The sequence below is a fragment of the Dermacentor variabilis genome, chromosome 7, assembly GCF_050947875.1.
Source record: "Dermacentor variabilis isolate Ectoservices chromosome 7, ASM5094787v1, whole genome shotgun sequence".
NCBI lineage: Eukaryota > Metazoa > Arthropoda > Arachnida > Ixodida > Ixodidae > Dermacentor > Dermacentor variabilis.
The window spans coordinates 102,031,122-102,047,653 of record NC_134574.1 but is presented as its reverse complement, the minus strand read 5'-3'; the positions used below and the strand labels follow the sequence as shown (position 1 = coordinate 102,047,653).

Genomic DNA, 16,532 nt, shown 5'->3' with positions numbered 1-16,532 from the left:
GGTGGCTGCAGTGTGGGCTGCTTCTGGCGAGGATTGAGAACTGGGGAAGTGGTCGTCTGAGACTATGGCCCCATCAGGCAAATCGCCAAATCCCCTCACAACGCCTTTTGGGCAGTACTGAAACCAAGAGCGCTGGTTTCATTACTGCCCAACAGGCATTGCGTGCGGATTCGCCTTTTGGGTAGTACCGAAACCAAGAGCACCGGTTTCATTACTGCCCAACAGGCATTGTGTGCGGATTCAGCGTTTCCGGATGAAAATTGGTTCGATAAGGCCAGGTTCTCAGACTATCACTTGTGGCGACGCGACCAGTTTAGCTATATATCATGCAACTCTGCACTAACTGCGTCGGCGCCTACAGGCAACAACGTTCCTGACCCCGAGCCAAGACGGCGTACTAAGCACTGGAGCAACACTGTTACTCATGGAGGCCAACACATCCGTTGCCATTGGTTCGATAAGGCTGTATTCTCAGGCTATCACTTTTGGCGATGCAACCAGTTTAGCGATATATCAAGCAACTTTGCACTGGATGCGTCGGCGTTTACAGGCAACAACGTTCCTGACCCCAAGCCGAGACAGCGTACTAAGCACTGGAGCAACGATGTTACTGATAGAGGCCAACACATCCGTTGCCGAGTCGCACGAAGGTTATCGCGTCCACGCATGTGATTGGCAAAGAATATCGCACTGTGGCAGATTGATTCATGCAGTGTGCTTTGTGCTGCCATGCAGTTCTGAATAGCCACGAGCAAGGCTTGTCAAAGTAGGCTAACAGAATTTTGACAGTAAAGTTTCATTTTGCAGTGCATCCTCCCTTTGTGCTGTCTCATTTTGCACCAACAAAATTCTTGCATCAGCAGGGAAAGCGAATGTTTTCGCTTTCCCCGCTGACTTCGTCAGCATGGGGTTTGTCTGACCTTTTGACTGAACAAAGTCTCACCTTAATACAGTAAAAGCCTCATTATAACAAAGTTTAAGGGGGAGCCAGAATTACTTTGTTATATCCATTACTTTATGATATCCATTATTACATGTATTGAAATTTCAATCTCTATAGACATTTCAAGGATAATTTCACTGACTTCATTATGTCCATTATTTTATTATATCCTGTTTCATTGTAATGAGGTTTGACTGTATTCCCTTTAATTATGGCATTCATTTTATGTCTATGTAATGTAATATGTCGAGTGTTTGAGGAATGCAAACACTTAGCACTTGCAGCTTTATCACTCTGCTGCTCTCTTTCAGACTGTTTATCTTCTTTATTTTTCTCTATTGATTTGGTTGCAGAGGTTTCTCTATGCCAAGTATTTCTGCCACCTTACTTCAGCAAGAAGGGCACTGCGTTCAGATCTCCCACATTTCCGGCTGAACAAAGTGCGCAACATAAAGACCTGGTTGTCAGTGCGCTCCTACCTCAAGGTAAAGTAACGTGGCATCTCATCCACCATTGCATTCAACACATTCTCTTTTTCTCTTTCTAAATATATTGCATCTGGTGAAGAGACGAAGAAAGCAAATACAGCATAGACGGCTTGTAACGTAAGTCATTGAAGTCGCGAATTTCGGCATTCCAAGCGGTGCTGCTCTGCAGTTAAACCTCAATATAATGAAGTCGGTAAAATCAGTAATTTGCTTCGGTATATCGAAATTTCGTTCTATTAAATTCGACCTTTTTTGCAACTAAGTACTGTTGCCAATCGATTTTTCCTACACGGAAAGGGGCTGCAGGATTTTCCAAATTATCGGGCAGTCGAAAAAGGCAAATCTAAGTGAAATAATTCATTGTGATAAATTTGGGAGTCGGTGACAAATCATACAGTTCCATGCCATGTACATCGATTATATCTTCTCAGCCGTACAAATTAAGCGAAGTCAGCCACGCTTTCATGGGCACTCCACCCCTGCAGCTGATAGCATCGCCTGCACTGGGACGACGTTATCAGGAAAAGCGCCAGCGGCGGAGAGCGAATGCTTCAGCTGCCTCTCGCTCCAACGGATCACCGAAACTCGATATTACGCAACTTCCAATACCAAGCGTGCAGTAAGACAGCTTAAATGGAGCCACACCGTCTTGGCGTGCCCACTCTTTGCAGACATGGCAGATTACCTCTAAAGCAGGGTGCGCGGCTGCGTATGTCCTCACCTGCGCTTACAGCCATACGCAGCCGCAGCCAGACGTGTGCCAGAAATCGAGATGTGCGCCAACTATCAGCATGTCTGACGAGTAACCGGAGCAAAAGGCTTTTCCGCCGCACAGCCAACCCCCACTGAGCCAGCACACCGCCGTCGCAGGTTTTAAAGATTGTTTTCTTCTGTTCCTTGTTCGCTTGTTCACACCACACGTCCTCCTCCGCGTCGCCCTCGTCACTCTCTCCTCGGCCGGCGCACCTCGTTGGGAAGCACGCTTGCTGCCTCGCTTGTATGCGGGATTTTCGGGCAGCCGCATTTTAACTGCTATTTTTATCTTGCGAGACGGTGCTATAAGCTGTATGCGTGTACATTGAGTTCTATGGGAAGATAAATGAGAGCCAGAAAAGATCGCATTATATCTGGTCCTGCACTGTAAGCAGTTACATTGTAAGTGGTGTGAGCTGAAGTTGAACCCACTTATAAGAGTGCATTCAAGTGCCCAAAAAAATCCATTGTTACTACCGATAATTTTATAATCGGGTTGCAAGAAAAAAACAAAAGAGGGGCCTGAAATCAAAACATTTTAATTAGGCAGAAAGAAGTACAGTCAAATCCATGTATAACATTGCCGGTTTGAACAATACTCGGATGTGTCAATGGGCAGCCGTGGCCCTGTGAACTTTGCTGTGTGTTCTATGATGAAATGAACTGCTTGATACTGTGTTCCCGTGTTGCATTATACATTATAGCAATTAAATCTGGCTACTGGGTATGTGTGCCAAGAGGAAAAGAAACGCGAAATTCTGGAGAAGAAAAACAAGAAGGGAGCCGCCGCTGCCGTCTGTGAGTCTCCTATGCCGCAAGCTGTAGAAATGATAATGAAACGAGAATATGAAAGTGAAATCAAAGGCAACTTGCTGCTTAATATTTAAGGTTGGTGGATAGTTAAATGCAGCTGTTCACATGGCAACACTTAAAATGGTCGAGATCTGTTCCCTCACATGCCGCTTCTCTTAATTTGCATAAACGCGGTAGGAAAGAGTACCAGTGCTTCATATCTTATCCTCAACCGTCACTTGTTCACAGAGCCCAACTTTCGCCAACTGGTGTGTGTTGTTTATCTTTGTCTTTTAATCTTTTCAGAAACATGGCCCCCAGAGATCAGTGGACGTGATTGTGTCCACAGCATTCATCATCGGTGTTTGCATCCTGTCCTTCCTCTGTGTGCAGGTATGATGAAAACATTTCAGCATTGCGACATTTTTGGCTCCCGTAGGAAAGCATAAATCGAATTATCCATTATATAGAACAGTTGTGGGGCATTGCGAAGTTGCAACAAGAATACGTCACAAAATGTGCGGTTGCATAAAATTAATATTGTTTCTTTACCCGATCGGCTGAGCTACTTGCAGAAGCTTGTCTAGTCTACTCATTTGTCCCCGTCTTTGTGTATATATTAGCTATGCGCAGTGCAGAATGGCCTTGTAAGTCGGCTTTCCCACATTGACACTGCACTACTGCACTTGTCGTCAAGCAAGAAAAAAGTTTTCTTCTACCATGACATGTGCTGTGTGCAGAATTACAGAGCCACGACCAACGTGTGCTGCGCCGACAGCCCCTAAAAGAAAATCACACCCATCGGCCGATGGGTTTATGTCCACTAGTTTAATGGATACGCGATTTTGTGATGTAACATTTGCCCAACAGCCAATGAACGTCTATCTTAGTAAAGGAAGTTTAAAAAAAAAAAGAAAAAGAAAACGGGAAACAAAACATGGATGTATTTCAAACATCTCATTTCATAGAACTTTCATATTTGAATTACAGACTACGTCTAATTTGTGGATGCTTTTTTTTGTGAGTTTGGTATTATATTGCTTTCATTCTGTTGTAGAATGGAATTGGTAATTGGACGACACCTCACCTGGTTGTGAAAAACTGTTTGAACCTCTTAACCAGACTTTTGGTTAATGTCCATGATCTTTTTTTTTTATGATGTGAACTTCTGTACTGACGAGACAAGATGTTCTTCATTTCATTTTGCTGTACAATCAAGCTTGTTTATATTGAACTTGCACACTCCCATTTATATCAAATTCCTGTGCACCATTTTTGAAAGTACTTACAAGCGCATTTGACTGCAGTGAAAAAGGAACTTTCAGCAATCTTGCTTTTGTTCTTCCTTTTTTTTCATGTTTGTGAAATACAATCAAACCTAGGTATATCAAACATACAAAAGAGTGCGACGAGTTTGAAATGAGCAGGAGCACAGAAGTTCAATATAAGCAGGTTAGATCACAACATGAAATCTAGAACTCTACGGCATCTCATCTGGTTGGCTGGTAAGCTCACATTAGTGCAAGTAAACAAAACGGTATGCCAACCAAAAAAAGATGTGCTTAAAAGGTTTAAGAAATCATTTACGGCCACGCGTGATGTTGTCCTTAGTATGACCTGCCGTGTTTGTCTTGTACCGAAGCTGAGGGCACGTCACAAAAGAGTGTGTTCTGTTTGCGAACCCTTCCACTCGACAGTGGCTTAAGGAGAACGAGCAGTTTGCCGAGCGTCTCTACTGCTGGGAGATGGTCTGCTGGAGCATGGCCCTCGGCATCTTCCTCATGCGCTTCATGATCCTCGGCTCCAAGATCAACAAGAAGTACCGCAACCTCTCGGTGCTCATCACTGAACAGGTCAGGCGCTTGTGTGTTTCACGTGCAAAAGCAGTAAACACTGGTCAAACAAGGAATGTCTAACAACTCTGTTGATCACCTCAGACATCCATCTCCCCATGAGCCTCTTGTTTTGCATGGTTCACACGCAAAAGGCAGATTCTGGTAGAGATGGGAAGCTGAAGCAGATAGATTGGCTTGGTCGTGTAAAATTTTGCATCTTGCTGCTACACATTTTAAATCAGGCCTGTGAGGCATGCCATGTTGGCTAGCATAAAAAGGGCAAGTCAAACCCCCGTATTCTAGAACGTTCTGCCAGTCAACACTCCACCTCGACTCAAGAAAGTTGATGGCTGTGCCTCCAATTGACAAAACTGGTCATTGCGTTTCATTGACACTTCACGCTATTCTCAAAAAGCATAGTGTCTTCTTCGGTCCAAGAGCGGCACTGAGCTAACTCGGTGGAGTGGAGGAAGAGCTGATAGTCGAGGACTGTTTGAGGATATGTTGGTAAGCCTAGCTTACTAAGTGCGGAAGAAGTTGTGCATACCTAAGAGACAGAATCAAACCTGAATGTAATGAACATGAGCATAACAAATCAGCTTATGATGAAATATATGTCAGAATGCTTCTCGCTGACATCAATGTGTAATCTATGTATGCTTATATAACCAAATTGGGATACAGTCGACTTTTGTTAATGTAACCCTCACGGGACCAACAAAATGGATGGAATTACCCGGCCGGTCAAATTAAACAAGGTACGTAAAAAAATATGCTTGAACACACAGCCAGTTCATTTGCCTGTATTTGCCAGAATCTAACCTGCCAACCCCCCCCCCCCCCCCTCAAAGAATCAAACACGCGCCCGCTTTCCGCGTGTCCAAAGTAGAAAACGAACATACAGATTACATTAAAGCTCCTAAACAAAGAAATGTAACGCACGCCTATTAGCAAGTTTTGTGTTTATTTAGCAAGCATATGTGTTGCACAGTGACAACCGGTTCCATAAAGTCATCTTCGTCGCATGGTTTTTAGAGCGCGGCTTTTAGGCACCAGTTTCTGCGGCGAGCGTCGGCGTAACCGAGTTAACGAGCGCAACGAAGGATGAAAGGGCAAATGCGGAGTGCAGCGGCGGTTGAAAGACGGTGATAGCGAAGAGATCGCGAGGAGGAAAACGGAGGAAGAGGGTGCAGCGAAACCACAAGGCGGAAAGTAGAGGAGGAGGGTACGGCGAAAGCGTGAGAAGAAAAGCGTAGTGCCGTGCAAGGTGGGCTATACGGCGTCGATGACTACGAGATGGCGCCAGAGTAGCGCGCATCGTCTGGGAGGTGTGTCCGCGGCGGCTGCTGTGAATTGCACCCACACGTCACCCACGTGCTGCCTCTCGCGGTCTCCCGATCAGCGAGGCAGCCGCGCCACATTTCGCGTTCGCAACGTGCCGCACGAGACAGATTGTCCGCACCAGCCAATATATCGCGAAACGAAAACGCGTAGAGAGCTGCGCTCAAATTTCGCATTAGGAAGTATCGTAAATGTCAGTGAATTTTTAAAGTGAGCTTTGTCGCAGCACATTCGTGTTATGCGGTGAAGCATGCAAACGCCGCGAAGGCGGTTTTGGTTTCCTATTCGATATTGCACTCCGCAGGTAATTTTGGGCCCAATTTTATCTTTAAAGAAAGTTGTCCATTAGAATCGGGTGAATAACGTAATCAGGCAATTGTAAGCTAGCGTTATTGCTTAAAGATCTTCCTAGGGCTGGCCGAAAATAGGCGTTTTTGACAGAAGATGATGTGTGTTCAATGTATTCACTGTTACCTAAGCTCCGCTGACACAGACGCTGCCACTAATGTGGTCGCTATTAGGGTCGCCATAGAGGTCACGTGTGTGCATACTGACTGATCAATTCGAATTAGCTGGCGAAGGCCGATTTTAGGACCGAAATAGCAAGAGTTTTTGCATCACAGAAATGCATGGATGCTGACTGGGACCTTCAGCTGGGATAAAATTCACCGAAATATCGAATTAACCGGCCTCGAATTAACTGCAGTCTACTACATACCACAGGTACTCTCATGGTGGATCCGACTTCACTATAACGGGGTTCAACACACATCTGCTGACTGATAATTCTGACTCGAAGAGTTCCGCTTATGTGCCTGAATAACTGATGCCTATGTGCCTGAATAACTGAGAGTTTGAAATATTGGGTGTGCTTAAAAATAAGTGACTTCTTATTCGACAAGTGGGCCAAAAATACTCGTTAACGTGACTTAGTGAGTCTCTACTTCAACCATTGTCATGATATTGCTGCAAGACGACGAAAGTACAGTCGACACATGCACTGAATATATGTCCCCTTGTAACTTAACCCTTTGGGGGTTGATTTTTTTTCGCCATATGGAACCGCCCAGGGTCGATTTTTTTTTTATTGCAGATTCCAAAATATTTTGCATTCGATATTGACTGTATTTTTTTAGATTTTGCCAAAGCTTTCGATACCGTATGTCATAACCTACTTATCCATAAACTTAATCAGCTTAATATTGACCCAAATGTGTTGTCTTGGATTAAACAGTTTCTTTCTAATCGAACTCAATATGTCACAACCAATAACTCTTCATCTGCATTGTTAACAGTTACATCCGGAGTGCCACAAGGCTCCGTCTTGGGGCCTCTACTCTTCTTGATTTATATTAATGATCTCCCTAACTGTGTAAAGTCATCATCAATTAATTTGTTCGCAGACGATTGCGTAATATACCGAAATATTACTAACCCTGATGATTCCGATAAACTGCAAGGAGATCTTCACAATATATCACTCTGGTCTAAAAAATGGCTCATGAAACTTAACGCTAACAAGTGTAAATCAATGCGCATATCACGTAAAACCAGCAATAGCAATCAGTGTCGATATGTACTGAATGACACTTCATTAGCATCCATTAACGCTCACAAATATCTTGGCCTTCACATAACTAATGATCCTTCATGGAATTTGCATACTAATTATATTACTGCTAATGCTAATCGTATGTTAGGATATCTTCGTCGTAACTTTTCTACCGTTCCTACTTCGGTAAAACTAACGCTCTACAAAACCCTAGTTCGCTCAAAACTTGAATACGCATCTGCCATTTGGGATAACAATCAAGCATCACTAACCGTAACGCTTGAAGCAATTCAATATCGAGCAGCTCGCTTTATTTTATCTAACTATTCCCGCCATTCCAGTGTTACATGTATGAAAATAACCCTGAATCTGCCAGATCTTTCTTTACGCCGCAAATGTGCTCGTCTTTGCCTATTTCACAAGGTTTATCACTCAAACCAGGTGCTCAAGAATCAACTTATCACCCCACCTTCCTATACTTCATCCCGTTCAGACCACAGATATAAAGTTGCCGTCCCATCCTCCCGAACGAACAAGTATCATGATTCTTTTTTACCCCGCACAAGTGTCGACTAAAACCACCTTCCTGCTTCCATCATTCAGATCACAGATGTAACTTCATTCAAAACAGCAGTCTACCACGCTATCGCTTAACGTTGCCTGCATACCATTGTCTGCATATTACATTGCTTTGTATGTACCACTCCTTTCTGTAGTGCCTTAGGGCCTTGAAAGTTTGTATAATAAATAAATAAAAAAATAAATAAATGTACTCATCATTCATGAATAAGAACAATAAAAAAAGGAAATAAACTTATAAGAACTTAAAATTTTATGCATTGTTATACACATAGTTCAAGGCTTTGAAAATGTTCCCACGAGAATATTTCGCAAGACTCAAATGTTTCTGCTCTTGCACTAATATGTACATCCATAGCGTAATCGAACTGCGTAGGTGCGTGCACTCAGGAAAACTGTTTGGTTGTGTGCCCACCAAAAAAAGCAACACATGTGACAAACTCCCACTAATCTTCATCTTATCGCCAACCAAAGGCAATTAGTTCTTGCGAGTGTCAAAAAAGAAAGAACAAACAGAAACGCATGCACGACGGCATCCGTATGTGCACCCCTCTGAGCACTAAATGAGTGAGAAACAAGCGGTCGCCCTTTGAGCGATTAGTAACAAGATAGCCATCAGTTTTGCAAATGCAAGAAGACAAAACCGTCCACGGAACAAAACGCAAACCGCCGCCCATGCGCCCACGCGCCAATGTGCGAGCGGTAGCATATAGACATGCGGGAGCAAACTAGCTCTACAACAAACCATGCAACGAAAACCGAGAGAGGGATGTGCGCGAAAAAAATTCCCTGTATTCCCACATAGTGGGAGCACATGACAGAAAAGAAAAGGTTAGAAAATTGGCGTGCTTTTTAAATGTACAGACAGCACTGTACATATACAGCATCAACCATTTTTGGACTTGTTCGTGGCACCACATATTTGTATCATTGGCCCTCAAAGGGCTAAGCAGAAGTCACCTGTGCTCCAACAGCCACATTAACACAAGTTTGTTTGTAACAGTCATTGTCCTGCACTTCCCTCACTTAATCACCGTCCTTGTCAACGCAGATACCAAGGGTGGAGCTGGCACTACTTGAAGCTACTTGATAATTGCAAGCGATAAACTCAATATTGCTGGAGGCCGTGTCACTATATAACACGTAAGGGAACAAAGGGTGGATGTGCAGAACTGGCATGGCTCGCACGGCAAACCGTAAATGTAGTCTTTACAACTTGGTGGCTTGCCCTGGCTTGTCCGGAGGTTTGGGTGCGGTTGGCAAATACTGGATTTATTAGGCTTTGCCAGTTTGTTTTCGGCAACTTATCAAAACAAAAATTACTCCTTCTGCTCGATGCAGTAGCTGAATTAGCACACGTCCGTGCAGTAGGAGTCCGAAATAAAGAACGGTGTGCTGTAATGTGTCCGAAATTTCAGTCGACCTTATCATTAAGTCTAAGTGTCCAGTGCTGTCCTAATTTTTGGTTGGTGATGAATATTTTAAAGCTAAAAACGCACTGTTTTTTATCGTCTTTGATAATGTCTTTTGAAAAAAATCTCTTCACATTTGTTTTGCATTGAGAGGCAACTTAGCCAATGAAGAAAACTGCAATTGAAAATGGCATCTCTAAGAGACGAGAGTGCTTCAGGAAACGACTGTTGACACGTCCTCATGACATCAGTGCAGTGCAAGAATCCTGCACTGACAGTTTTCTTTTTACTTCTTATGCTGACTATTCTTCTTATGCTTTCAAAACTAATGAACATTTTCTTGTGTCTGTTTGTTCACACATTTTTGCAAATCAGTGCTCTGGGTGCCGCACCTAACGTGGTTGCTCTTCTTTTTTTTTTTGATAACCTTTTCCAGATCAACCTCTACCTGCATATGGAGCAAAAGCCACATAAAAAAGAAGAGCTGATGCTTGCCAACAATGTGTTGAAACTGGCTGCTGATCTACTCAAGGTGGGCTGTTTTCTGTGCTCGCCGTGCGATGGCAATCTACAGCCTCTATTTCTTGGTTTGGGGTAGTTGTGTGCATTGTTTAGTTTTCTGTCTATTAATGTGCAAAAGGAGTATACGGCTGCAGCATCTTTAGTAGTTAAAAAGAAAGGGGAGATTTAAATACGGTGCTGCGTGGAGATGAGCTATTAAAGGGACAATGAAATGATTTTTGATGATTTTCTTCAAACATACTGAGTTGTTAGAGTAGGTCCATCTGATTATTAATTGACGCATCTAAGTACTCGGCGTAAAGCGTGCAATTTATTATAAGGCTTTAAAAATGCACGTCGCTGCTGATCGCAGCACACTGCGCGGCGGAATTTTAAGCCGCCCCTACCCATATGATGCAAATCAGTGGGGCGAGCTATCCAATTGGCTGACAAGGGTGCGTGATCGATAATTTTTCCAACTTTATAGTAAACAAATGATGTTCGTAATAGTTGGAATGTTAGTTAATCTTTTTTATAAAAAGAAAGTAACATAAAGGGAATGCACAAGAACAATTTTTCAGTACACTTAAGCACTTCCAGCACACAGCAAGTGTCATCTGCTTGTGTTACAACATGCTCCGTCTTTGACGAGAGCTCCACCATCAGTGCCGGTCTGTCTTTTCACGAGCGCTATGGTTCGACTTTGTTGCATTGTGGCCTGCAAACGTAGTGACTGGCAATATGTCAAGCTGCGACATCATGTCCCCCTGCAAGGTAGTAGACGAACGGACTGGCTGCAGCGCATCGGACTGCCCCTATCCAATCGGCACCAGGATTTGCGCGATTGTGGCCGTCACTTTACACCGGAAGATTACTAACGCAATAGCATTTCGCGAGTCCGGTATTAGGGTAAATGCAAGCGCAAGGGGACAGGGCCTGGCCGTGTCCCCTTGCATGTTGTTTCATGGGATTGAACAGAAGCGCAAATGTGAACGGTCTGCATGGTGCAGTCACCTGGTGGCATAGAGCTCAACCACACACAGTAGCAGTAACAAAATGTATTCTTCTTTGCTGCTGGTGTAAATTTTTCGCAGGAGGGTAATCATTAACACATTGTTTTTGTAAATGTTTAAAATGTTTTACACTTGGTTAGAGCAATATTAGCTCTTTCTTTGGTTGGTTAAGCTCTGCGCCATTGGGTGGCTGGACTGTGGACACCGATCAGGCAGCTCACGTACGTCTGCGCTAAAGTTCCTTCATCAGCTTGAGTTTATGCCTCCACCGTTCCATCGAAACGTTCAGCTAGTGTTTGGTTACCGGAATACCAGACACGTTCAGCACTGCAACAGAATGCTCGCAACGCACGCTGCTTTGATAGCTCTCGCTTGGGGTCGACGGCCAAGTGGCTAGTTGAGAGGTTTCGCGCGGGTGGGGGCGGGCTCCAAAACAACTGGAAGTGGGCGATGTGACGTCACATCATGACGCAGAACCATTGAAGGCGGAGCTTAGCCCTGATCGTTCGGCGAACGAGTTGAGGAGGAAAAGCATGGCTAGGGAGGAGGGTAACTTGTAATCATTTGTAACTCCATTAATACGTAACGCTTCACTTAAATTGTGGTGTGAATGTTCTACTTAAGCTGTACCCTACACATATACAAAATTTGTCCGAACCGTTTCAGGGGCGCTTTAAGAGGCAGCTTTAGCTCGGGCCCAACTCCGACCCGGCCTATTCAAATACATGTAAAATGCAAAAACGTTTCTCTGAGATAACCCCTGGGCTGATTTTAATGAAATTTGTTGCATTTGAGAGCGAAAGTTAAGTTCTAGTGACTGTTAGAAGCATAATTTTCGATTTAGGTCCTGAATTTTGTTAAAAAGATTTTCAAAAATTCGAAAGTTTGAAGAAAATAGAAGCGCAGAGTTTACTGATTTATAGCTCTGCATCAAAAAGAGATGTCGTGGTTCTGTAAACGGCATCCATTAGATCATTCAAAGCGGACAAATTCGATATGTCATTTTATATCTTACATAAATTTCTTACGTTGTTTACAAAGGTTCTGCAAATGCTGTATTTCCATATTACTAAATTTCATGAGATTCATGTGCAACATATGAATTTTGTCCGCTTTAGATGTACTCTTAGATTCAATTCACAGAATTGTATTATCATTTTTCATTGCTGAGTAACAGAGTTATAAACTTGATAGTTTCATTTTTCGAAAGTTTTCAATATTTGCCAATTTTTAGTTAAAAATTTACGACTTAAATCGACATGTCAAAGCCAACAGTCACTAGATTTTAAGCTTTTCTTTAAATGCAACAAACCTCGTCAAATTTAGTGCAGTGGTTGCCAAGAAAAATTAATTTTCCTTTTACATGTATTTAGATAGGAGCATCCGAACTAAAGCTGCCACTTAAGAGGAAGCTTTAGCTCAGGGGCTCCTACCTAAATACACAGGAAAGCGGAAATCGTTTTTCTCAGCAGCCACTGCACCAAACTGAATTAGGTTTGTTGCATCTAAAAGAAAAAATTCACATCTAATGACTGTAGGAAGCGGATTTTGATTTAGGCCGTCAGTTCTTTAACAAATATTGTAGAAAATTGCAAAATTTAAAAAAGCGGAACTATCACGCTTGCAACTTTGTAACTCAGCAATGAGAAATCATGATGCAGTTTTGTAAACTGCACCTAATAATACGTCAAAAAGGGACAAAATTGATGTATTATACATCGCTTTAAAGATACCATTACTATGTGAGTAGGACTTTTGCGAAACCCTTGTAAACAATCTACCAAATTCACGTAAGCCATAGATTAATATATCAAAGTTGTCCAGTTTAGATTATCTAAGACATGCAGTTTACAGAACTGCGATATCTGTTTTTGTTGTGAAGTTACCATTATGTAATCTTCTTGCTTATTAAAATTATTGATTTTCAGCAAATTCTGTAAAAAATTCCAGGGCTAACCTCAAAATTCTGGTTCCAACAGTCACTAGCGCAAGTACTTGTGCATTAAGCACAAGTAATTTCCCCTATGTTGTCCTTGGTGTCAGTGTTTGTTGGCTTCTTACGATATTGCTTCTATTACCTCATTTAATTGCAAATAAAAAGTAAAGATGACTCGGGCCTCCTAGAAAACCTGCTGTATCTTGGCCGTGTACAGAGGCACACATCCCTCGAAACCAGGCAACTTATGTCTCATTCTTTTCTTCTCACAGGAGCTGGAGAGTCCGTTCAAGATTTCGGGTCTCTGCGCCAACCCCTACTTGTACAACATCACCAAAGTGGTCTGCCTCTCCGCGTTCTCTGCTGCACTTACCGAGCTGTTCGGCTTCAAGCTGAAGCTGCATAAAATCAAAATCAAGTGAATGCGAAAACACCTGATTGTTAGCTAGAATGTGTCAAGCCCCCACTCTGGACGAAGAAAAGGTAGCGGCGATTCGCGATGAAGTGTGTGTAGGACTGGCAGCAGCTTAGATGCTAGGCTGTCACCGCCTCAGTTGTGAACCACCCCGTCTCGTCCTCGACAGCGATGTCATGTCGAAACGTACAAAAGACCAAGCCTCATTTGCCTCACTAGGCCCCCCTCATGTCATTTCAACGTGCGGGCTCATCCTGACGGTCTTTTTTCTTTTAGTGGAGCACACGGTCCTGCCTCCAGGCACAAATCACGGCTACAACTCAACACAAACCAAAGTTAGGCTTCCTTGCATATCCATGTAGGCTCTCTAAATCCTTTGGTTGTAGCTGGTCTCCTAGAGAGAAAGAAAGGTTGTTTTGCCGTAATGTGAAGAATGCTGCATCTCATGTGAAATCTCATTTGCCCGTAGCTAGTGTTATCTATGCCCTTGTCACACGGGAATATTTAATGTTGTATCTATAGAATGGCATTCACATTTAATGTTTTTAGTTCACTGCTATGCAGGGAAATTTAGTGTCACTGGTTGAAAACAACATTTCCATTTGTTTGTCGAGAAACTCCTGTAATTTTTTCCAATGTGTATTGAACATTTGATTCACATTACTATAGATTGAACTAACGCGTGGTCTCAACGGAATGTGATTGTGAAAGAAATACAAAAATAACGGAAATCGGCACAATATATGGTTGCAGTCAACCAGTTTTAAGGATTTATTGCGATGTCATTTTATTTACTAGAATGTTACTGCAGGCTCTGTGGTCAGCGACTCCACAGATGTGTTGTAGTCTGCCGTATTGGCTATTCCTGCTAAGTTCGGGTATTGTCTTGACTTAGCATTTACAAGCACTGCTTGATTACGTACAAAACAAGATTGAAGTGCCTCAGATGATTTATACGAGTAACTAAAATGAAGTTTATTAATGTATTGCGCAAACATTGCTGGCTTTTCTTTTGCGACTTTTATTGTTTGTCTTATCGCTGTATCTGTTCCACAGAAATATTTGTCATTTAGCACAGCGGGAAACATAATGCTATTTCATGCATCAAATGTAGTTAATAACAAACATCATTAAATTCTCCCGTGAAACAGAGGTATATTATGCTTATTGGTTGTTTCGCAGGGTAGTAAGCTGGGAGCAATGAAAGTTTGTCATTTTTCCATCGATCGGGGCAACTCCTGCTAGATTTGGCAAGAAATGTCATGTTCGTTGGAGCCTAGTTTTTTTCCAACACCTTGTGAACCATGCAATGCTTACCTTAGCCCAATCCCATGGGCCACTCTCTCCTCGACCCAAATTGATAAAGACGTTGCTGTGTTGCTCATAATTCCTCGTCTTCGTAAGAGAGAAGTTGTGGTATTTTTTAAACTTATACACACACACACACACCTCATTTTTTGCAGCATTATTTTTTGCCTTTTCTTTATTGATTTTAAGGTATCTGTCATGCTTAGGTGTGTTCTGGGGGGTAGGGATTGCAGTTTCCCATTGACTTAAGATAGTTCAAAATGGACGATGACACCAGATGTGGCGCAGTATAAACATGGGAAGGCTGGTGGTTGTGTTCCTGTGCCCTGGTTTTCGTTGAATAAAATGCTGTTTTGGCACAAAGTCTCATTTGTAATGGTTGCTCGCTCTGCTCGTTGAAGTGGCTCTCACACCAGTGATTGGTGGCACATGTAGGTAATTATAATGCTGTTTAAACTGAAAAAAAATAAGAAAGACGGTTGCAGACATTGACAGTGATAGCAAAGTATTAGACAACTACACGAAGCAAGGTTCGTAGCTTTAATTGGTCATACAAACTACAGTAAACATTCGCTTACTAATTAACTTAAGCACGTTGTCACGCACATACTGGCAAACATGAACAAATCTCACTCGATGACCGCTCACACCGCTGTCGCAAATCTGCCCTGACGAAGAGCGGCAGCAACGGCCCTGCTAATTCCCCTCTGTGCCCGCATCTCGCTTTGACGCAAACGAGGCGCGTGAGAATGCAGCGCGCACGAAGACATCAGCCATCTCGAGTCGCCTACGCTGTGCACCCGCCGCAGATTACCTCCAAGATGCTCGGCCGCCCTACGTGCAGCTCCGGTGGGAGTAGAAGAGAGGCGCTCTAATCTGCCCTCCGTTAATCTGCCCCACCTCTTCCCCCGTTTCGTTTCCTGTGCGTGCGACAAGACGGGACGCGCCTCCAGCTTTGTGTGCGCGAGAAGAGGCCGCGCATCAAGCCACCGACCTCCTCTGCTCACCCTCGCACGCTCTTTCCCACGAACGTACCGCATACGGCGCGCGGCCGCCTTCTTATCGCACGTGGACTTTATGCCGAACCTCACGGCGGCGGCAGGAATTCGCCGCGAGTGTCTATGTATACTTGCTACCGCGATAAAATGAGATGCCCGGTCTCGGTGCCTCTTTGAGTTCACACATGCGCAAGTCTGCAGCGTGCCAGGTTTTAAATTGTACGGATCTCGCAATGTTCCATAGAATCGGTAGTGTTGAAGAATCTGAGGAAAGGGTAATTTTAGGTATCATGAGAGAGAATATGTGAAGCGAGGAAATCGGGGAGGAAAGCTGGAAAAGTGTTAGCTCCTACGAGAAAATGACAGTAATTTGGTCTCCAAGCTTCTCCGCGCTGTATCGGAGAATCGACGAACCTGGCCGCAGCGCCATTTGTGCGTAGCGGTGTGAAGGAGCGTCGAGTCTTTCAGCGAGGCCGCGCTCGCGAGGGTAAGCCTCGCGCAAAGTCGTCTCCACAACTTGTCGACTGTATCAATTAACATTTGCGCGCTACGTGGTGAGCGTACGTGCGTTCGACCCTGCGTCAAAAGTGCTTGCTGCATGCTGCGCCAAATCGGCCTTCCTCTTCTTTTTTTTTTTTGCCTGCGCTGCGCAGGGCTTGCGCCGAA

General features: G+C 43.6%; 1 protein-coding gene across 2 annotated transcripts in view; it reads left to right on the top strand.

Moving 5' to 3' along the window:
- The window catches only part of phtf (putative homeodomain transcription factor), a 67,590-nt gene extending 52,359 nt beyond the window's left edge, over positions 1-15,231 (top strand). For both annotated transcript variants that reach the window (XM_075698890.1, XM_075698891.1), the window contains exons 16-20: positions 1,297-1,428; positions 3,283-3,369; positions 4,674-4,829; positions 10,132-10,227; positions 13,418-15,231. In XM_075698890.1, coding sequence (XP_075555005.1) covers positions 1,297-1,428; positions 3,283-3,369; positions 4,674-4,829; positions 10,132-10,227; positions 13,418-13,567 — 621 coding nt within the window. In that variant the 3' untranslated portion in view covers positions 13,568-15,231. The remainder of the gene's footprint in view (positions 1-1,296; positions 1,429-3,282; positions 3,370-4,673; positions 4,830-10,131; positions 10,228-13,417) is intronic.
- The last annotated feature ends 1,301 nt before the right edge of the window (positions 15,232-16,532 follow it).